Source organism: Globicephala melas, chromosome 19 (assembly GCF_963455315.2).
Source record: "Globicephala melas chromosome 19, mGloMel1.2, whole genome shotgun sequence".
In the NCBI taxonomy this organism is placed as follows: domain Eukaryota; kingdom Metazoa; phylum Chordata; class Mammalia; order Artiodactyla; family Delphinidae; genus Globicephala; species Globicephala melas.
This window is the reverse complement of record NC_083332.1, coordinates 7,745,342-7,766,829: the sequence shown is the minus strand read 5'-3', so window position 1 is coordinate 7,766,829 and position 21,488 is coordinate 7,745,342. Positions and strand designations below refer to the sequence as shown.

The window sequence follows — 21,488 nt, the reverse complement described above, 5'->3', positions numbered from 1 at the left end:
TAATTCTGTATCCGTACTTATCTTCCCACCAAACTGTAGAGATTAGGGCCTAGAGAGAGAACCCAAGCAAATTAAGATGCATGTCTGAGCCTGCGCTTCCCCAGTCTGAAAAATGGAGATAATAGTTTCTATCTCATCGGAGTGTTGAGAGAATGGAGTTATTACAGTAGATAGAACAGTGCCTGGAACAACAGAAGTCATCATTAACACTATGATTATTTGTATGATTCTCTTTTCTGAGCTTCAGTCCTCCTCTTTAAAATGGAGGAGTATATGGGACCTTCTCCGGAAGATTCCAGTAAGGACTGAACCAGTAGTTATTTCACTAACAGTCACAGCTAACCTTCTCTGGCACTTCCTTTGCTCCGGGGGCTATCCGTGCAACAACGCTGGAAGGGAGGTATTGCCGCTGTCCCCATTTGACAGATGTGTAAACAGAGGCACAAAAAGGTGCAGTTCACCACTAGTTAGAATCTGGAGCAGTTGGAGGTTAGGAGGTAGAGGGATTCTGGGTTGCCCATTCGGGCATCTGCGTGGAACTGACCCTGCCCTTCATGCCCCTGCCGGCAGGAAGCTGGATGCCTTCATCTACGACGCGGCTGTGCTCAACTACATGGCCCGCAAAGATGAGGGCTGCAAGCTCGTCACCATCGGCTCGGGCAAGGTCTTTGCCACCACAGGCTACGGCATCGCCCTGCACAAGGGTTCCCGCTGGAAGCGGCCCATCGACCTGGCACTGCTGCAGTTCCTGGGGGATGGTGCGGCTGCACGCAGAGATGCCTACAGGGGATGGGGAAGGGAGGGGAGGCAAAGACCCCTGGGTACTGGGGAAGGAGGGAATGAGGACCTAGACTCCTGTATCAGGGAGGAGGGTCCTCAGAGGGTGCCCACGGAAGGTGACCTCCCACCTTCCTGTCCCCAGATGAGATCGAGATGCTGGAGCGGCTGTGGCTCTCTGGGATCTGCCACAATGACAAAATCGAGGTGATGAGCAGCAAGCTGGACATCGACAACATGGCGGGCGTCTTCTACATGCTCCTGGTGGCCATGGGCCTCTCCCTGCTGGTCTTCGCCTGGGAGCACCTGGTGTACTGGCGCCTGCGGCATTGCCTGGGGCCCACCCATCGCATGGATTTCCTGCTGGCCTTCTCCAGGGTATGGGGGAGAGAGGGAGGCGGAGGGAAAGAGATGGGAGGAAACAGGCTGGGACGCCTAGAAATGGAAGGGAGCTGAATCGAGGTGCTGGAGAGGAGGGAGGGACGGAGGGAAGGTAGGTGGTCCGTAGCATCCAGCGCTGACCGGGATTATGCCGCGACCCCCGCAGGGCATGTACAGCTGCTGCAGCGCGGAGGCTGCCCCGCCGCCCGCCAAGCCCCCGCCGCCGCCGCAGCCGCTGCCCAGCCCGGTGTACCCGGCGGCGAGGCCCGCTCCCGGTCCCGCGCCCTTCATACCCCGCGAGCGCGCCACTGTGGACCGCTGGCGCCGCGCCAAAGGTGCAGGGCCGCCGGGGGGCGCGAGCTTGGCCGACGGCTTCCACCGCTACTACGGCCCCATCGAGCCGCAGGGCCTGGGCGTCGGCGAGGCGCGCGCCGCGCCCCGGGGCGCAACTGGGCGCCCGCTATCTCCGCCGGCTACGCAGCCCCCGCAGAAGCCGCCGCCCTCCTACTTCGCCATCGTGCGCGACAAAGAGCCGGCCGAGACCCCCGCCGGCGCCTTCCCTGGCTTCCCGTCGCCGCCCGCGCCCCCGGCCGCCGCGGCCACAGCCGTCGGGCCGCCGCTCTGCCGCCTGGCCTTCGAGGACGAGAGCCCGCCGGCGCCCACGCGCTGGCCGCGCTCGGACCCCGAGAGCCAGCCCCTATTGGGCCCCGGCGCGGGGGGCGCGGGCGGTGCGGTGGGCGCGGGCGGCGGAGCCCAGGCCGCGCCACCCCCGTGCCGCGCCGCGCCGCCCCCCTGTCCTTACCTTGACCTAGAGCCGTCGCCGTCGGACTCGGAGGACTCGGAGAGCCTGGGCGGCGCGTCGCTGGGCGGCCTGGAGCCCTGGTGGTTCGCCGACTTCCCCTACCCGTACGCCGAGCGCCTCGGGCCGCCGCCTGGCCGCTACTGGTCGGTCGACAAGCTCGGGGGCTGGCGCGCCGGCAGCTGGGACTACCTGCCCCCGCGCAGTGGCCCCGCCGCCTGGCACTGTCGCCACTGTGCTAGCCTGGAGCTGCTGCCGCCGCCGCGCCATCTCAGCTGCTCACACGACGGCCTGGACGGCGGCTGGTGGGCGCCGCCGCCCCCGCCCTGGGCCGCGGGGCCCCCGCCCCGGCGCCGGGCCCGCTGCGGGTGCCCGCGGTCGCATCCTCACCGCCCGCGGGCCTCGCACCGCGCGCCCGCAGCTGCCGCGCCGCACCACCACCGGCACCGGCGCGCCGCAGGGGGCTGGGACCTCCCGCCGCCCGCGCCCACGTCGCGATCGCTCGAGGACCTCAGCTCGTGTCCCCGCGCCGCCCCCGCGCGCAGGCTCACCGGGCCCTCCCGCCACGCGCGCAGGTGCCCGCACGCCGCGCACTGGGGGCCGCCGCTGCCCGCCGCGCCCCACCGGAGACACCGGGGCGGGGACCTGAGTACCCGCCGGGGCTCGGCGCACTTTTCCAGCCTCGAGTCCGAGGTATGACGCGGCCTGGGGGGCCCCGCCGCCCCCTCGGTCAGCGCAGGCCACAGCCCGAGGGAGCACGCGGGGTGGACAGGACCCGCACGGGTTGGGAAGGAAGGAAATGGAACTGGCCGGACCCCGCCTGGAGCAGCGTCCTGCGCCCCTCGCTATGGGGGCACCTCGAGCCGGGGGGGATTTGGTCCCTCAAATCTCACCCAGCCTGGGAACAAGGGGATAGGGGTCTTGGAGCCCACTGGACTTTTTTTTAAACCCGACAAGGGCTTTTTAACGTCACCAGATGGGGCAGGAGGTGGTGGGGTCACGCCACGCCCGCGTCACTCCCCCACGCCTGGGGCCGTGGCCCCCACATCACTGTGCAGCTCCCCGGCCCCAGCCACGCCTCCGGGGAAGCCCGTTTTTAACCTTTCATCCATCGGGACTCAAAACTGTGAGACGCGTTCGCCAAACTGTGACCCCAGACCTTGGCCCCCGCCACACAGAAACCCCTGACCCCAGACTGTGACTTCCGACCCCTAAAAATGGTCATCCGACCCCAGACTGTGACCCCTGACCCCAAACTGTGACCCGAGCCCCAGACCGTTCCCCGACCAGACTCTGTCCCTCGACGTCAAACCGTGACTCCCCCTCCTCCTTTTCCACCCGCGGTAGCTTTCCCCTCTTTCGACCTAGCACACGCCCCCAACGGAAGCCCCGCCTCCACTGCCCCAGCGTTGATCCCAACCTCCATCAGGCCAAAACTTCCCACCCTGTCGCACCTCACTACCAGCCCCAGGTGCCACGAATCACATGCTCTCCAAAGCCAACCCTTATTTGTGACCTTTCAGTGAAGACCCAGCAGACCCTCAAAAGCCTCCTCTTCCCAGATCTCCAGCCGGGTCTGGAGCTGGGTTGTGGAAGAGAGGGGTCTGGGAGTCCACACTTATCACCAACCTCCCTTCCCACTCTCCTGTCCCATATTGCAGTGTTTGGAATAAACCATGTTTTTATGCCTCCTCAAGCCCAATGTGAGCTCCGTGTCTGTCTCTTAGTCCCCCTCAAGCTTCTCTGGAGGAAATAAAAACAGAAGAGTCCCACAGAGGAAGAGGGGGCAGAAAGAGAATTCCGGCAAGAACAGAGACCCTGGAGGGATGTGGGAGGTAAAGACTCAAAGAGGCGGTGAGAAAAGACCCTAAGAAGAGAAGGGCTGGGAAGGGGTTGGGGTGGAAGGAGAAGTGGGACAGAGAACTCAAGAAAGATCTGGGATCAAAACTTTTTTAGGATCAAGTCTAGGGTCCCATTCCTATGGCAACAGGTAATGAGGCTTGCTAGGTTCTTAATATCCTGTTCATGCAAGTGAGGAGCGTGTCTATTATACCCCAGCCAATCCACATATCTTGAATTCCGTTAATCTCACCAATGAGAACCTATTTCTAACATGTCATTATGCCAATTAGCCAAACCTCTGGTGCTGATGGGCAATAAAAAGAGCGGAAGCACTTGTAATAGCTGCCTCCAGAGGGTGGACTTTCTGATTAAGTGCTTGCTGACCAGAGCTGCAAGGTGAACGCCTGGGGAGGCAACTGACTGCCCCTAGAGGGTAGATTCAACCAGCTGATTTACACATATCATCCTGTCTACACTTAACCATTTTGAAGTAAATTAAAGCCTTCATAACAAGGAGGGGAGAAGAAACCGCCTTTATGGGTCCTCAGGAAGCAGAAACCTAGTCTCCTTGCCAGTAAGGGCTCTTATTTGCATACACGAATAATTAATTAAGTGGAAAGAAGGGGCTGGGAGTCAAAGGTGGAGGAGAGAGTCGGGGCTTGGAGCTCCTCTAGTTGATGAGGAAAACAGGCCTCCTGCAGAACTACAACTCCCAGGAGGCCTTGCCGCTGCTCTGCGGCAGAGCGCCCCAAAGTCATGGGGAGGGTATAGTTTCCCCGGATCTGCAGGCCTCGCTATCCAGGCCAGGACGCAGTTACCTTAGCTCTCCTTCACCCCTCTCCCCATTGCCCTCTCTAATTGGTGAACGAGGAGGTTTCCAAGGTAACCGCGCAGTAGGGAGGATCCTCACAAGAAGGCAAGAGAGACCCGGAAGTGACGCTCTTACCTCGCGCCGGCGGCGGGAGGTTCCAAAGATGGCTGCGCGCAAGGGTCGGCGGCGCACGTGTGAAACCGGGGAGCCTATGGACGCCGAGTCCCACGACGCAGAGTCCAAGGGCCCGGCCCAGGTCTACCTACCCGGCCGGGGACCCCCGCTGCGCGAAGGAGAGGAGCTGGTCATGGACGAGGAGGCCTACGTGCTGTACCACCGAGCACAGACTGGTAGGCCTGGGCACCCGCAATCCTGGGTCCTGAGGAAGGAGGGGACTGGAATCCTGGGTCCTGAGGGGGCAGTTGGTCCTGAGCCTTTAACTTAAGAGGCACTCTGAAAGAGAAGATTGGGGTGTAAGAGGGTTGACATCACACTCAAGAGGACTGAGATCCCTCTGTCCCATCCTAATTTTCCAACTTCTCCTTCCATCCCCAGGCGCCCCCTGTCTCAGCTTCGACATAGTCCGGGATCAGCTGGGAGACAGCCGGACCGAGCTTCCTCTTACACTTTATCTGTGTGCTGGGACCCAGGCCGAGAGCGCCCAAAGCAACAGGTGAGTAAGAACTGACGCTTTCCCAGGACCAGGGACCTGAGCCTCCAGCTCCCTCTTCCTCAGGACCTAGAAATCGGGGTTTCCAGCCTCCTCCCACCCTCCTTACTAAGGATCCTGGCACCTGGTGCCGCATTCATGCCACACCTCCCCCAGATTGATGATGCTTCGGATGCACAATCTGCATGGGACAAAGCCCCCGCCATCTGAGAGCAGTGACGACGAGGAGGAGGACGATGAAGAGGATGAAGAAGAGCGGAAGCCTCAGTTGGAGCTGGCGATGGTGCCCCATTATGGCGGCATCAACAGAGTTCGGGTAAATACAGCACCAGCAGCCTGCCCTGCGTTCTCTGGAGCACACCCCCGCGTACCCACGCCCTTCAGCCCTTAGAAAAGCACCTGGCACATAGTTTTTTTGTTTTTGTTTTTTTGCGGTACGCGGGCCTCTCACTGTTGTGGCCTCTCTCGTTGCGGAGCACAGGCTCCGGATGCACAGGCTCAGTGGCCATGGCTCACGGGCCCAGCCACTCCACGGCATGTGGGATCCACCCGGAACGGGGCACGAACACGTGTCCCCTGCATCGGCAGGCAGACTCTCGACCACTGCACCACCAGGGAAGCCCTGGCACATAGTTTTATATATTATAGTAATTGTCATTATGTGCTAGATGCTATAAGATGTTTTTTTTCAGCAAACATCATTTGTACTGAATTTATTATTTATTTACTTATTTATTTGGCTGTGTTGGGTCTTAGTTGCGGCACACGGGATCCTTCATTGTGGCGCGGGCTGTAGAGCACGCGGGCTCAGTAGTTGCAGCAGGCAGGCTCTCCAGTTGAGGCGCGTGGGCTCTGTAGAGCAAGCGTGGGGGCTTAGTTGCCCCGTGGCACGGGGACCTTAGTTCCCCGACCAGGGATCGAACCTGTGTCCCCTGCATTGGAAGGCGGATTCTTAATAGAGGGGTATTTTTTAATGTTCTTTTCTCTTCTGTAAAACGGTGAGAGTCACAAAGCTTACGTGATGGGGCCGGTGTGCGGATAAACTGAAATGACATAAAGCGTTATTTCAATAACTGAAAGTTATTCAGGTGTCTAGAAACAGCACTTGGCTATAACTTGAGATATATGTTTTCTGTTATTGCTCAGGGACTCTTGTGGGCTTGGGGGTTACTTTTGTGCTTCTGAGTTACAACCCCTTCTAATCAGGTTGATGTGAGAATTAAATGAGATGCTGTGTGTACAGTACTTGGAGCAGTGCTGGGCTCATAGTTCTTGAGAAGTATTTCCATTAAAGTATTACCGTGTCTCGGGTACTGTTTTAGACCGTGGGGAGTTAACGGGGTGCAAAAGGTCTCTGGCTCCTTGAAACTTACATACCAGTGGGAAAGGGAACAAGAAGAAACTAAGCATATGTGTATATGTCCAAAGATGCTAAGTGTTGTGGAAAAAATGAAACAAGGTAAGGGAGTTAGGGTCTTCTGGAGTGGGGTTGCCTCTTTAAATAGTGTGGTCAAGGAAGCATTCACTGATAAGGTGCCATTTGAACAGAGACCCGCAGGAAATGAGGGAGTGAGGCAAGGATATCTGTGGGAAGAGGTTTGCGGGCAAGGAAATAAGTGCAAAGGCCCTGGGGCGTACTGAGGAGTTTTGAGGGAAGCTGGGGAGAACAGTGCTGAATGGATGAGGGGGAGAGTGACAGGGTTTGGCAGGTGGGCACAGAGGAGACATTGTTTAGGGCCTTGTAGGCCAGTGTAAGGACTTGGCTTTTACTTGGGGAGAAATTGGGAACCGTTGGAGGGTTTAGAGTGAAGGATGGCAGGGATCTGACTTGTGTTTTAAAGGGATCCCTCTTACTGCTGTATTGAGAATAGACTGCAGGGAGGCAAGGGCAGAAGGACAGTCCTGTGAGGAGGCCAGTACAGGAATGCAGGGAAGGGTGACTTTGGTAGTAACACGAGTGACAGCAGCAGAGGTACTGAGAAAGGATTGGAAGTGTGGCATTTTGGGTGGAGCCAGCATAGGTGGTGGGTGTGAGGAAGGAGAGACAAGTGGGGAATGAGTCCTGCCGTTTGGGGCCCAAGGTGGGACCTCCAGGGAGGAGTAGGTGGCAGTGGGCGTTTAGGAACTTGGCTTTGGCCTTGTGATGTCTAAACAGTCAGTTCGATGTGAGCCTGGAGTTGAGGAGAGAGGTCAGGGCTAGGGGCTACTGGAAGCCTTGAGGCTGAACAGGATCTCCTAGTGAGCAAAGGTAAACAGGCAGAGAGATCCGGAGACAGGCCTGTGAGCAGCCTACGTTTAGACAGTTACAGAGACCAGGAGCCTGAACACACTTCTGGGGGCTAGTGGAATAACAGCCTCGATTCCTGGGAGTCCAGAAGGAGTTTTGTCCTCCCCGCACCATCATCTCTACCGCAGGGTGGGGAGTTGTCCCGGGTACCAAACTGCTCTTGCAGGCCCTGATTCCATTCCCGCAGAGGTTTCTGGGAGTTGTAATCCCAGCCCTGGGTGGGGGGCGGGTCTGAGGAGCTGCAGTTCTGGTTCTGGGGGATGTTAGGGGCTGTGCTTGCCACCTGGAGCCTCCTGTCCCTCTCACCTCCGCTCCCCTTCTCCCTCCCCTCCAGGTGTCGTGGCTGGGTGAGGAGCCAGTGGCTGGGGTGTGGTCAGAGAAGGGCCAGGTGGAGGTGTTTGCACTGCGGCGGCTTCTGCAGGTGGTGGATGACCACCAGGCCCTAGCGACCTTCCTCCGGGACGAGCAGGCCCGCGTGAAGCCCATCTTCGCCTTCTCTGGCCACATGGGTGAGGGCTTTGCACTCGACTGGTCCCCTCGTGTGCCTGGTGAGTCCCTGGGGTGTGTAGTTAGCCCTGAGGGCTGGGTAGGAGCAGGGTCTACAGCAGGGGTGGGTGCTAAGGTGGGAGTGAGCTGTGGCCAGGCGGGACAGGGTCGTGTCCTGACTCCCCTTCGCAGGGCGCCTGCTGACCGGTGACTGTCAGAAGAACATCCACCTCTGGACGCCTACGGACGGCGGTTCTTGGCATGTGGACCAGCGGCCATTCGTGGGCCACACACGCTCCGTGGAGGACCTGCAGTGGTCTCCAACCGAGGACACGGTGAGGGAGGGCCGGGGGTCTGGACTCCTGTCGTGGGGAGGGGGGCAGGTCCTAATGAGGGGGTCACTAAAAGAGAGGGTAGCCCACCACTGGACCCCGGTCTCCAGAGTGGGGCGGGGGTGCACCAGCTTGCCTCCGACTCTGCCTGGTCCAGGTATTTGCCTCTTGCTCAGCCGATGCCTCCGTCCGCATCTGGGACATCCGGGCAGCCCCCAGCAAGGCCTGCATGCTCACCACCGCCACCGCCCACGATGGGGATGTCAACGTCATCAGCTGGAGCCGCCGGGAGCCCTTCCTGCTCAGCGGTGGGGATGACGGAGCCCTCAAGGTCTGGGACCTGCGGCAGTTCAAGGTACTGTCCCAGCTGGACACCTGGGGCGGGAGAAGCCCCTGCTACCGGAGGCCACTAGGATTTGTGGGTTTTCCCTCCTGAGATGGTTTATACACGAGAGCTGGGAAGGCTCTCTGAATTGGGGTCCAGATGAGGAAACAGGCTCAGCGAGAGGAAGGCTTGGGGCTGCTGTGGAGTCGCTCCCTCTACCATCTGGAGATCTGACACGAGGGAAGGGGCTGGGTGGCGGAGACTACGGTTCTCATCTGCCCGCAGGGAGCCATGCGCCGGCCGTGCTGCCCAGGGACTCAAGGGCTTCAGAAGACGGTCATTTTTCTTTCCGTGATTTTATAGCTGAGAGCAGAGCCCAGCTCACTCATTTTGGGAGGGGGAACTGAGGTCCAGAAAGGACAGGAGCAGGTAGGATGTGACCACCCAGCTAAGCTTTGAGTCTGCAGAGCTGAGAGGGTCTCCAGGCAGGAGAAGTTGCAGCTCCTGGCCTCCCTCCGGACAAAGCTGTGACTTCATACACCTCTGGGCCTTCCCGGGATTGTCTTTTAACTCCCCCCAGTGTAATGAGTTCTACAGAATCAGCCCTGGGGAAGTTTCTAGAAATGGATTCCAGCCCCCCAGGCAGGTGCATGGCCAGGTCACAGGGCCAAAGTGGATTGGCCACTGGAACATTGGAACCATTTCTCCAAATGAGAGAGACACCAATCCCCACCAGCACCTTCTCTTTAGTAAAAGTGTCGTTCTTTGCCTCGGCTCTCTCTGGAGCCTGGGAGTCATGCTGCTGCCCCCTTTAAGGCCTTCTAGAACCAGCGGGCAGAGAGCACTTGCAGAACCACGCCTGCCTTTTATAGGGAAGGAAACTGAGGCAGGCCCAGGGAGGAGCAAGGGTTGGGGTTTTGTGGCCTGGAGCTGGGAGGGGCTTCTTTGCAGGTGAAACCAAACTCCCAGCAGCCCCTGGGACATCACAGCTTTATTACCAGCTGTACTTTGCACTCTGTCCCTTTCAGAGAACCTGGGTTTGTGGGGGGCACAAGGGGTGGAGCCCTGGTTGAACCCTAAGGCTGGAGAGGGGTGGGAGTCTCTGCCTGGGTCACCCCAGGCATCAGGCTGAGGGGCTCAGAGGCCCTGACTCCCATCTTCCCGTAGTCTGGCTCCCCGGTGGCCACCTTCAAGCAGCATGTGGCCCCCGTGACCTCAGTCGAGTGGCACCCCCAGGACAGTGGGGTCTTCGCGGCCTCGGGTGCAGACGACCAGATCACACAGTGGGACCTGGCGGTGGAGCGGGACCCCGAGGCCGGCGACACGGAGACTGACCCTGCGCTGGCAGACCTTCCCCAGCAGCTGTTGTTCGTGCACCAGGGCGAGACGGCTCTGAAGGAGCTGCACTGGCACCCGCAGTGCCCTGGGCTCCTGGTCAGCACCGCCCTGTCAGGCTTCACCGTCTTCCGCACCATCAGCGTCTGAGGCCAGCCAGGCCGCATCTATCTGGCCCTCCACTTGGGGACTGAAGTTGAAGTTCATTCCCCTGGAAAGGACTCGTTCAGATCCATTGGCCAGCGCTTCTCCAGCAGGACTTAGTTTGGCCCATCGGCTGCCGTGATGGATTCTGTCTGACTTACTGTTCTTTGAAAGGACTCAGTTTGGTCCGGTGCCCCCCTTGCCAAAGGATATGGTTTGATCCGTGGCTCTAAAACTAGGGCTTGGTTTGCTCCCACGATTCCTCCAACCAAAGGACTGGGTTTGACCCATGGCCCTATAAGACCAGTGGGCTTGACTCTGGTGACCCCTCTTGCCCCAAACCTTGGTTTAGCCCAGTGACCCCCTCCCCCCCGACCTGTCAGAAGAATCCGTTGGCTTTTTCCCTGACGGGCCTGGCGTGGCCTGTGCTGCTGTGGACACTTAGTCAGCTGCAGCACTTGGCGTGACCCTTTGACCTCTCTGCCACTGGCCTCCCCCAGGGAACTCAGCTGCTTTACAGTGGCTGGACCGAATTCAAGGAGTGGGTTCCTCCAGCAGAAGTTGGCCCTTGGCTTCCTGCCAACTGGGTTTGGCCACGACTTCCCAGGGAGAGGCCGCGTGGGGCCTTCTCCCCTCCTCCCAAAGGCAGGCACCGTGCAGCGGGGAAGAGATGGGGGCTCCTGAGGGGCAATAAAGGACCAGAATGAGGCCTGGAGTGTGTGAGACTCGTCCTTCTGCCCGCTGCCTCATGAGGAGGAGGGAGGACCTGGCCCCCGGCTGTCCCTAGGCCACTGGGTCCGACCCCCAGCCCATTGGGTGCTATAAGGTCCTGCCTTCCCGATGTCTTATTCCGTCTGGAACTCACTCTAGGTCTCTGGGGGGGGGATCTCAGGTGTGCCTCCCAACTTTTTAAGGCTTCACCTCAGGCGGAACGCCCCCCGTGTCTCTTGTCTTTCCACCACTGCCCTCATGATCGCTTTCTCACCATCTCTTTGTTCCCTCATCTGTGTCCCCATCTTCCCGCATCTCCTGGCCCCCAAGCTCTGTCTCCATGCCCCCTCCCGCTGTGTCTTTCCTCTGCCACCGCCTCCTCTCCAGCCTGCTTGGGCCGAGGCCCAGCCGCCCTGCCTGGCCGTCCTCCCTGGCTCCCCCTCTGCAGCTCGGAGCTGGCCCCACCCCCTCCCCCCCCTCGGGCCAGGCCTCTGATCCTCCTGTGGACACGGAGGTCGGCACCCGGCACAAGGCCCCTGGGGCCGAGGACGGGCCGCAGCACCTCAGCACCCACAGAGGCTCGCGTCGGCCCGAACAGAAGAGCCCCCGGCAGAGGGCATGGGGGTGGGCTGCCCCATCAGGTACGTGTCTCCGCACAGAGCCCCAGGGCCGGGGTCCTGGCTCGGAGAGCCGTCCCCGCCCCCAGCTTCCTTGCTCGGGGGTCTGCCCCGGCACCTGCAGCCCGTCCTCACCGTTCCCCACTCAGTGACACGTTCCAGCCCCAGAGCGATCTCCCCCGCCCAGCTTCACTCCCCCCAGCTCTGAGCCCACCTCCGTTTTCTGCCTGTTTTCACTGTCTCCCCCGTCCCCCCCATCCTGCGTCTCGTCTTGTCCCATCTCTCCCCCATCTGGCTCTGTCACCACAGCTCCTGTGTCTCCACTTCTCTTTGCTCGGTTGCTCCTAGGCTGCCTGCCTCTTTTCTGTCCCCCTCTCTCTCCGGGCCTCTGTCCCCTCTGGGTTCCTGTGACCCCCTGGGGGGAGTCTCCGTCCTTCCCTCCATCTCAGGGCTGCCCCTTCACACTCGCCCTCCCTGCCCATCTCTGAGCCTCTGTACCCTCGTCTGTCTTCAGTCTCCACACCACATCCCCTCCTGTCCATCTCTTCCCTCCAACCTGCTGCCCAGACCCCACTAGTGAGCGGGGGGTGGGGGGCTTGTGGGGGGACAGCCAGGGTCTCAGGGAGCGTGTGAAAGTGCTTCTGGGCGGAGGGGGGATGGCACCTGGGGCGGGGCTTCTCAGCCCCAGATTAGACAGTGACTTTGACGTGAAGTTGATGCATCTTAAGCCCCGTGTCGCCTTTATATGGAAACATTAAGCTGCTCTCCCAGGTCAGGGGGAGGTGGGGGGGAGGACTTCAGGCTCTGGGTCCTCTTCTCTGGGGTCCTGCCGTTGCTGGTGGGAGGTGTGTGTGCCCTGAGGCCGAGTCCCATGTGCTGCCTGTGAACTGGGCCGCGTTGGATGCAGACAGGACCCCCCCAGAGGTGAAGGCCCCTCCTGTCTGCTTTATGAAATGGACGAGATCACATCTGCCTCACGGGGCTGAGGGTGGCACAGGAGGATTTAGGAAAGCAGAGTCCTGGGTTGGAAAGGCTCAGGACCAAAGCAGCAGCCCACCCCTGGCACTTTGTGGGTCTGGCCAGGTCTCTGAGCCCACTCCCCAGCCTGTGAACCGGAGTGATGATCCTGACCTCCCAGAATCCTGAGCAGCCAAGGTGAGCGGCGGGGTCTGGTGGAGTGCAGCGGGCGGGCTGCAGATACCTGGTGAGCTTGGCAAGGCCTGGGACATCGGTGCTCAGGAAATAGGAGTGTGCGATCGGGTAGTCTGCGGTCCGGTCTGTCACTCAGGCTTTGGCACCGAGAAGGCTGGATGGGAGTTCAGGGTTTGCTGTTCCTTGGCTGAGGGACCTGGCACAAGGGATGGACCTCAGCACCTCAGTTTGCTTTACTGTGAGAAGCAAAGCCCCTGCATCCAAGGGTCCCTGCATCAGAGATGGGTGACTGCGTGTGAGGAGGCCCCTCCGGTCCCCCGCGGCCCCTCTCCCATCATGTCATCAGGTGGCCCCTGAGAGGAGACTAGTGCATAGTGGGGACTTCCAGGCAGGAGAGGGCTGCAAATGTCGAGGTCAGAGCCTGGATTCTGACCTCAGACCTGCCCCCTTCAGCGACGAGCCTCAGTTTCCCATTTCTGGAAGAACGATCTCTAATGCCCAGAATAGTTGAGGCTGAAAAAAAGAGAGTTGGGGCACATCATGGGCGCTGAACACAGCCAGGCGCGGTCCACTCTGACGTGAGCCTCAGCTTTGCCTCTGCAGTATGGGCCTAAGAAAATCCCACGTGGTGGAGCTGTCTGGGTGGTCAAGGACAGCAAGTGCAGAGCTCTGGGCGGGGGAGTGGGTACCTGTCGATGTTGAACTTGACATCAACTAACAACTCGCTTTCCTTGGAGTGAGTGCCCCCAGCCCTGCTAAGAAGCCCATGAGGATCCCCAGAGCCTGGCACAGGGGGCTTATAGCACCTAGGTGCTTGGTAGGTATTGATGGAACTGATGTGCAAAACATTTAACCCCTAGCCCAGACAGGTCCCGGAAGTCCCTCCACCACAGGGCCAGATGTTAACCCTGCAGCTGCTGGAGGGCAGTGAGGTCTGCAGGTCCATGCCTGGCCCCTCCCCTCTTCCTCTCCCTTCTCCTAGTTCAGCTGCTAAGATTCCCTCCATTTCTCAGATGAGGCGACTGAGGCTCAGAAAGGGATGTGACTTGCCACCAGTCATATAGCTAGTAAGTGCCCGAGCTGGGATTCAACCTACAACTGCCTGATTCAAAAGCCCAAGTTCTTTCTTCTGGATTCCTCTTCCTTTCAAGGTTTTTTTTTGTTTTTTGTTTTTTAAATCCCCATTCCACAGATGAGCAAACTGAGGCTCCAGAAAATGAAGCCAGTGGTCCCAAGGCACACAGTGGGTCAGCAACTGAGTCAAGGTTGAGCCCTGGGTCTATATGACTGAAAGACCGTTCCTGACCTTGATGAAATCCAATTTCCCCGTTTTACAGCTGAGGAAACAGGTTTAGAAAGGTTTCCCCACGATTTGAGAGCCAGGGCCAAGCCTGGGTTTTACTGTATGTTTTTGTTTTTTTGTAACAGCTTCATTGAAATATAACCCACATACCATACAATTCACACATTAAAGTGTGCAATTCAGTGTTTTTTTGGTATATTCAGAGTTGTGCAACCATCGCCACAATCAATTTTAGAACATTTTCATCACCCCACTAAGAAACCCCATTTCTCTGGCTATCGCTCCCCATCCCCCCATCTCCCCAGTCCTGGGCACCACTAGGCTTATTTCTCAGTTTACAGATTTGCCCATTTCGGATATTTCATATAAATGGTACTACACAATATATGGTCTTTAGTGATTGGCTTCTTTCACTTCGCATGGTGTTTTCAAGGTTCATCCATGTTGTAGCATCTATCATGCCATTTTTAAAAAAATTACTGGGTAGTATTCCGCTGTGTGGACAGACCACATTTTATTCATTCATTCATCAACTGATGGATGTTTGGGTGTTTCCATCTTTTGGCTATTGTGAATAATACTGTTATGAATATCTGTGAAGTGTTTGTGTGGACACTTTGTTGTGTTTTGGTTTTTATTCTTAATTTTTGGCTGCACTGCATGGCATGCGGGATCCTAGTTCCCTGACCAGGGATCGAACTTGAGCCCCCTGCAGTGGAAGCACAGTCCCAACCACTGGACCGCCAGGGAAGTCCCCTGGACACTTATTTTTAATTCTCTTGGGTAGATACTTAGGCGTGGAATTGGTAACTCTATGTTTAACCATTTAAGGAACTGCCAGACTATTTTCCACACCAGCTGTGTAATTTTACATTCCACCAGTAGCATAGGAAGGTGCCCATTTCTCCACATCTTTGTTAATGCTTTTCTGGTTTTGTTTTTTCTAATTTTTATAGCCATCCTAAGTGGGTATGAAGTGGTATCTCACTGTGGTTTTGATTTGCATTTCCCTGATGGCATAATGTTGTCAATTATCTTTTCCTATACTTATTGACTATTTGTACAGTTGACCCTTGAAAAACATGGAGGTTAGGGGTGCTGACCCTCTGCACAGTAGAAAATATGAGTATAACTTTAGAGTGGGTCCTCTGTATCCATGGTTCTGAATCCAAGGATTCAACAAACTGCAGACCATGTAGTACTATTGTAGTATTTATTGAAAAAAATCTGTGTATAAGTGGACCCTTGCAGTTCAAACCCATGTTGTTCAAGGGTCAACTGTATATCTTTTTGGAAAAATGCCTATTCAGATCCTTTGCCCATTTTAAAATTGGGCTTTTTCTTATTGAGTTATAAGGGCTCTTTATATGTTTTAGATAAAAATTTCTTAGATACGATTTGCAACTATTTTTTCCCATTAGTGGGTTGTCTTTTCACTTTCATCTTAGTGTCCTTGGAAGCACAAGAGTTTTTAATTTTGATGAAGTTCAAGGTATCTTTTTTTTTCCCTTCTGTTGCTTGTGCCTTCTGAGCTTTTGAGCTATAGGTGACCTCAGAGCCCGGTCTCATCTCTCCAAGCTGGAGTCACAGCAGCAGTTACCACTTAGTCTTTTTTTATTTTATTTTATTTTTTTTGCGGTACGCGGGCCTCTCACTGCTGTGGCCTCTCCCATTGTGGAGCACAGGCCCCGGACGCACAGGCTCAGCGGCCATGGCCCACGGGCCCAGCCGCTCCACGGCATGTGGTATCCTCCCGGACCGGGGCACAAACCCACGTCCCCTGCATCGGCCATCGGACTCCCAACCACTGCGCCACCAGGGAAGCCCTTTTTTTTTTTAATTTTTAAAATTTTTATTGCAGTATAGTTGATTTACAATATTGTATTAGTTTCAGATGTACAGCCGTGATTCAGTTATATATGTATAGTTTTTCAGATTCTTTTCCATTATAGGTTATTATAAGATATTGAATATAGTTCCCTGTGCTATATAGTAGGTCCTTGTTGTTTATCTCTTTTATATATAGTAGTGTGTATCTGTTAATCCCAAACTCCTATTTTATCCACCACCCCCACCCGCCCCTTTCCCCTTTGGTAACCGTAAGTTTGTTTTCTTTGTGACCGCTTAGTCTTTATTTTATGAGCATGGACTCCAGAGCTGGACTGCTAGCACTCAAATCCCAGCTTATTTCTGTACCTCTGTTTCCTCATCTGTAAAATGGGGGTGATAACGTCTACATTGTTGAGGTTCAAATATCTAAATTTATGTAAAGTGCTCACAACAGTGTCTGGTGCTGTATAAATGTCCGCTCTAGTTACTGTAGTGCTTGCTGTAACACAGTATTGCTATGGCTATAGTTGTGTTCCTGTTGTTGCTACACAACCATCTCCTATAGTATTACCATCAGTGTTTTTGTTTGTTTGCTTTGGCCGCGCTGTGCGGCCTGCGGGATCTTAGTTCCTCGACCAGGGATGGAACCTGCGCCCTTGGCAGTGAAGGCGCACGGTCCTAACCACTGGACTGCCAGGGAATTCCCCCACCAGTGTTGATGCTGTACTGTTCTGATTTTCCACCCATTTGCCAGATGAGGCCACTAAGGCCCAGGGAGCATGATGGCCAATGAGCTCCCCCATTTCCGGCAGCCCTGACGTGGCTGCCCGTTTCTTGTCCCCGCAGGTTCGGGGCGCCCGCCCCCCGCTAGGCCAAGTGGAGGGGGTGTCCCCGCCCAATGGGCCTGGCCAGGGCCCTGCGCCGCCTGAGCGGCGCCCTGGAGTCGGCGAACAATCGGGCGGGAGATGAGGAGCAGGCCGGGCCCGACTTGTGCCGCAACGGGTGGGCGCCAGCGCAGTCGCAAGTGGGGCGGCGCCGCGGGCGCTTCGTCAAGAAGGACGGGCACTGCAACGTGCGCTTCGTGAACCTGGGCGGCCAGGGCGCGCGCTACCTGAGCGACCTGTTCACCACGTGCGTGGACGTGCGCTGGCGCTGGATGTGCCTGCTCTTCTCCTGCTCCTTCCTCGCCTCCTGGCTGCTCTTCGGCCTGGCCTTCTGGCTCATCGCCTCCCTGCACGGCGACCTGGCTGCCCCACCGCCAACCGCCCCCTGCTTCTCGCAGGTGGCTAGCTTCTTGGCCGCCTTCCTCTTCGCGCTGGAGACGCAGACGTCCATTGGCTACGGCGTGCGCAGCGTCACCGAGGAGTGTCCGGCCGCCGTGGCCGCTGTGGTGCTGCAGTGCATCGCCGGTTGCGTGCTGGACGCCTTTGTCGTGGGCGCCGTCATGGCCAAGATGGCCAAGCCCAAGAAGCGGAACGAGACACTGATCTTCAGCGAGAACGCCGTCGTGGCGCTGCGCGACCGCCGCCTCTGCCTCATGTGGCGCGTCGGCAACCTGCGCCGCAGCCACCTCGTCGAGGCCCACGTGCGGGCCCAGCTGCTGCAGGTGCGAGACAGTCCCGGCGGGAGACCACGCCCCCTGGTGGGCGGGCCCTTTCACGAGTTCGGGGGGCAGGTGTCCTGGGGGATGGTGGGAGTTGTAGGTCTAAGGGACAGGTTGCGTGGAGCCTAGAGGGGATCTGGACTACAATTCCCAGCAGCCTCCTGGGGGCAGGGCCCCTTCCGCCCCACCTTGTGGGCTGAGGATGGCTCCCCGAGATGTTGTAGATGTAAACCCAAGGGAAAGATCTCTGATCATTTCTTCCTGGAGGCCTAGACTTCAGACAGATTTTGAGACTTATGGAGCTCCCTGTGGATTGAGGATGGGCCCTCTATCGAATTGTGGGAAATCCAGACCTGCGAGGTCCACGCCTGGACGGTAAAGGCTCTGAACTACAATTCCCAGAAGCTTCTGGGGGCAGGGAAATTGCCCACCTGGGGTGGTCTGAGGAGGCGTTGTAGTTTTGTGGGTGGTGTAAACCACGGCTCAGGTTTACGATTCTCAGCAGATATTGTGGTACAGAGAGAGACCTGACTGAGGCCAGACCCCTCTGGGCTTGTGGGAGATGTAGGCCCGAGGACGGGGTGCAACTCAACTCACACCTGCAGAGTCAGGGAACACAATTCTCCATGGCCTCTGGGCATCATTTGTGAGAGACTTCATTCCCCACCTCAGGGGCCCAGACTCTCCCACCAGCCTCCTGCTCAGAGAAGTACAGGGCAGTGTTTGGGAAACTCTTGAATTTTAGCGTCTCACCAAACAAACAAAAACAAACCCAAAACAAACAAAAAACTACAATTCCCATTGGTCCCTGGGGCAGCGACTCCTTCCAGCGCCCTGATGAAGGTGCCTTAGAATTGTGTTTCTAGAATTGTGGTCAAACTGCCTAAGCAAATTCTGGGGCAGCAGCTGCCCTTGCCTTGCAAGTAAAGACACTTAAGAACTCTGGTCTGGGGCTGGACTGGGGTGAGAGGGAGGACGGGGTTGTGGTGGGAACTACAACTCCCAGCAGCCTCTGGGGGCTCTCGGAGACAGTGGCAAGAGAATGAGTCCCCAGCCCCCCCACCTCTGTCTCCTGCTTGACTGAAACACCAGGATTCACGACCAGGAGGGACACTGTCTCTCCCAGAAGTCTTTGGGGTGCTGACATGGCCTGGGAAGTGGGTATGGAACCAGTGGGTAGATGGGGTGAAACTGCCAACACCTGGCCTGGGCTTAGGCCCCCACCCCACACAAATACACAGACACACAAGGGGATGGAGGCAGTTGGTTTGGGGGTGTGGGTAGATAGCCCAGAGCCCAGCCTGAGGCAGTGGTGAAACATAGGCTGTTGGACCTAGATTGCCATCCTGGTTTATCTTTCTCTGGCCATATATTGAAAGCCATTTCTCTATCCCTCTCCTTCTCCAATTGCTGGATGTCATTGGTTGGATGTCATTTTATCTTCTGTTGTCTCTTTAACTCCGTTTCTGTCTTGCTGATTTCTGTGGGTCTGTGTGAATGTCATTCTGTCCCTCTCTTTTTCTCTCCCCTGTCTTTCTCGGATTTCTTTCCTCAATCCCTGTCTGAGTCTCTGGGCCTCCGTCCTCTCCTCCCTGGACCTCCATCTCCCTCTCTCTGGGTCTCTGTCCTTCTCTCTTTCTGGCTTACCATCCCCCTCTCTCTGGGTTCATGTTCTCCCCACACCCCAACACCTACTGGTCTCTGCCCTCCTCTTTCTCTGCTTCTCTCTCCCCTCCTCTCGCTGTCTCTGTCTCCATTTATCTCTCTGCTCCCTAATGTCTGTCTTTGGCCACTCGCCTTTTGCTACAGCCTCGCGTGACCCCGGAGGGTGAGTACATACCGCTGGACCACCAGGATGTGGACGTGGGCTTTGATGGTGGTACCGATCGCATCTTCCTTGTGTCTCCCATCACCATCGTGCATGAGATCGACTCCGCCAGTCCTCTGTATGAACTAGGGCGCGCCGAGCTGGCCCGGGCTGACTTTGAGCTGGTGGTCATTCTCGAGGGCATGGTCGAGGCCACAGCTATGACCACACAGTGTCGCTCTTCCTACCTCCCTGGTGAGCTGCTCTGGGGACATCGTTTTGAGCCGGTCCTCTTCCAGCGTGGCTCCCAGTACGAGGTTGACTATCGCCACTTCCATCGCACTTACGAGGTCCCAGGGACACCCATCTGCAGCGCCAAGGAGCTGGACGAACGGGCAGAGCGTGCTTCCCACAGCCCCAAGTCTGGCTTCCCCGGCTCTCTGGCAGCATTTTGCTATGAGAATGAACTTGCTCTGAGTTGCTGCCACGAGGAAGAGGAGGAAGAGGAGGGGGATGCGGCAGAGGCAGAAGACAGGGCTGCCAGCCCCCGAGTACTCACACCAACCCTGGCGCTGACCTTGCCCCCATGATACAAGCTGGTACCCCCCTATTCGTACCCCTTTCCCAGAGGTAGCAAGATGGAGAGATTGGGCCCTCTCCTGGGATGAGGGCAGGTGTTTCCTAAGACCAACAGGCCTGCTGGGTAAATTATTAGCTGGTGATATTCTGCCACATCTAGTGGACCTACCAATGAACATACTGGACCTTAATTCCTCTGAATTCTGTGCTCCCTCCTGAGACCCCTTTGTCAGCCCAATTCCTGAGTCTCCCCAGAGATAAGGGATCCAGAATTCTAGACCACCGAAGAGGCAAGGACTGGTATTTCTAGATTCCTCTAGGTGGCTGGTTTGGTTTGTCAAGCAGGATCATGAAATGATCGTACAGCCCACCTCCAGGGGAAGAAGTCATCTGTTCTCAAGCAGCAGCAGAGATGAAGAATTTGTTGGTCTGAATTGACCTAAGATTCAAGGGACTGTTTCTTCTCGACTCAGCCAACCACATAGCAAGTCATTTTTTCTAGACGACCTAAGGAGGGAAAGTTATGGAATGCCCCAAGAATTCAAGACTATATTGATTGACCAATGACAAGGAATGTTGACTGCAAGTCAGGAAAAGACTTTGCGGTTGCAGAAAACCCCAGTGTTGAGATTCTGTGAATACAGATTGACCACAGAGGCAAGCACTGGGGATTCTAGAACAGCTGTGACCAGAGATTGGACTACTCCAGAAACTAAAGAGTTATGTTTCTAGAATGCACAAAACAGTTGGAGAGTCTGTGGGTCTAGAAGGACTAAAGTGACAGATTGGGAGTTCTTGATAGGCGATAACTCCAGACCACTGGCTCTAGAACATCGAACCGAGGGGGAGAATCAACGCTCTACATGATCCACAGGCTTTGTGTCTTTTTTAAGTGCCATTCTAGAATGTCCAGAGGAATCAAGATTCTGTGGCTCTAGATTGATCACAGAGTCAGGGAAGGATTGGCAATTCTGATGTCTGAGGTGTGCTGGTTGCAGTTTGCCCAGTGGAGTGGAAACTCTCAATGAGGATAGATGACTGCTTTGTGGTTCTGTAATGCCAAAAGGAATCAAGGCTCCAGGGATCCAGAGTTGTCCGTTATCAAAACCCGGAAGTTCTAATCAGCTCCTAGAACTTGGCAGTTTGAGGAGGTGGACTCGGGACTTGACGGGCAGCATTGCTGGGCTGACCTAGAAGGTGAGGGCTCGGGTGAGACCCTGTGGGTGACAGGGCTAGTTATTGGGCAAGGGAAGGGAGAGGCCCAAGGCTGGTGAGTCTGCAGTGCTCTGGAATCTTCCACCTAGTGATGTGTGTCTATTTCTTAAAGATGTTATACATATGTGTATTATATATATATAATATAAATAAAGATATCTATCTATTTTTTCCTGTGTTCCTACAGTAGGGTTAGAAATTGAGCTTGAGTTAGTGGAATGGAGCGCTTTACAAAGATCCAGGAAGCTTTGCTCTAGACCCCAGCTCTGCCTCAACTAACTGTGTGACTTTGAGCAAATCACGCCCTTCTCCTCATCTCAGTTTCCCCAACTGTAAAAACGAGGTATTGGAACTTGAAGTTCTCCAAGGCCCTTTCCCCGAGGATGATTCCTCACTTCACTGAGCGTTGGATGGGGGCGAGGGTCCTAGAGATACCCTAGCTCTCCCTGGTGCTGGAATGCCTGGTCTTCTGGGGGCAACAG

The 21,488-nt window shown here is 56.5% G+C and overlaps 3 protein-coding genes across 5 annotated transcripts in view; all 3 read left to right on the top strand.

The window, feature by feature from the left end:
* The window catches only part of GRIN2D (glutamate ionotropic receptor NMDA type subunit 2D), a 35,609-nt gene extending 31,962 nt beyond the window's left edge, over positions 1 to 3,647 (top strand). For both annotated transcript variants that reach the window (XM_060288442.1, XM_030873737.2), the window contains 3 exons: positions 571 to 758; positions 923 to 1,155; positions 1,325 to 3,647. In XM_060288442.1, coding sequence (XP_060144425.1) covers positions 571 to 758; positions 923 to 1,155; positions 1,325 to 2,656 — 1,753 coding nt within the window. In that variant the 3' untranslated portion in view covers positions 2,657 to 3,647. The remainder of the gene's footprint in view (positions 1 to 570; positions 759 to 922; positions 1,156 to 1,324) is intronic.
* A 1,065-nt stretch (positions 3,648 to 4,712) lies between these two features.
* On the top strand, positions 4,713 to 10,892 carry GRWD1 (glutamate rich WD repeat containing 1). The gene is made up of 7 exons (XM_030873707.3): positions 4,713 to 4,960; positions 5,166 to 5,283; positions 5,437 to 5,596; positions 7,902 to 8,115; positions 8,246 to 8,388; positions 8,543 to 8,740; positions 9,878 to 10,892. Exons 1-7 carry the CDS (start codon positions 4,774 to 4,776, stop codon positions 10,193 to 10,195), a joined length of 1,338 nt encoding a protein of 445 aa, XP_030729567.1. The 5' UTR covers positions 4,713 to 4,773; the 3' UTR covers positions 10,196 to 10,892.
* Positions 10,893 to 11,395: 503 nt separating this feature from the next.
* Positions 11,396 to 21,163, top strand: KCNJ14 (potassium inwardly rectifying channel subfamily J member 14). Of its 2 annotated transcripts, none has more exons than XM_030873706.2 (3): positions 11,396 to 11,541; positions 16,649 to 17,408; positions 19,215 to 21,163. In XM_030873706.2, exons 2-3 carry the CDS (start codon positions 16,701 to 16,703, stop codon positions 19,800 to 19,802), a joined length of 1,296 nt encoding a protein of 431 aa, XP_030729566.1. In that variant the 5' UTR covers positions 11,396 to 11,541; positions 16,649 to 16,700; the 3' UTR covers positions 19,803 to 21,163. The 2 variants fall into 2 exon arrangements, with proteins under 2 accessions (XP_030729566.1, XP_060144880.1); XM_060288897.1 differs by lacking the exon at positions 11,396 to 11,541 and adding an exon at positions 12,547 to 12,672.
* Positions 21,164 to 21,488: the final 325 nt, after the last annotated feature.

Coding starts and splice junctions, on each gene's coding strand:
- KCNJ14 (XM_030873706.2), top strand. CDS start 16,701: ATGGGCCTGGCCAGGGCCCTGCGCCGCCTGAGCGGCGCCCTGGAGTCG. Junction 17,409..19,214: donor TGCGGGCCCAGCTGCTGCAG/GTGCGAGACAGT, acceptor CTTTTGCTACAG/CCTCGCGTGACCCCGGAGGG.
- GRWD1 (XM_030873707.3), top strand. CDS start 4,774: ATGGCTGCGCGCAAGGGTCGGCGGCGCACGTGTGAAACCGGGGAGCCT. Junction 5,597..7,901: donor GCGGCATCAACAGAGTTCGG/GTAAATACAGCA, acceptor CCTCCCCTCCAG/GTGTCGTGGCTGGGTGAGGA. Junction 8,389..8,542: donor GGTCTCCAACCGAGGACACG/GTGAGGGAGGGC, acceptor TGCCTGGTCCAG/GTATTTGCCTCTTGCTCAGC.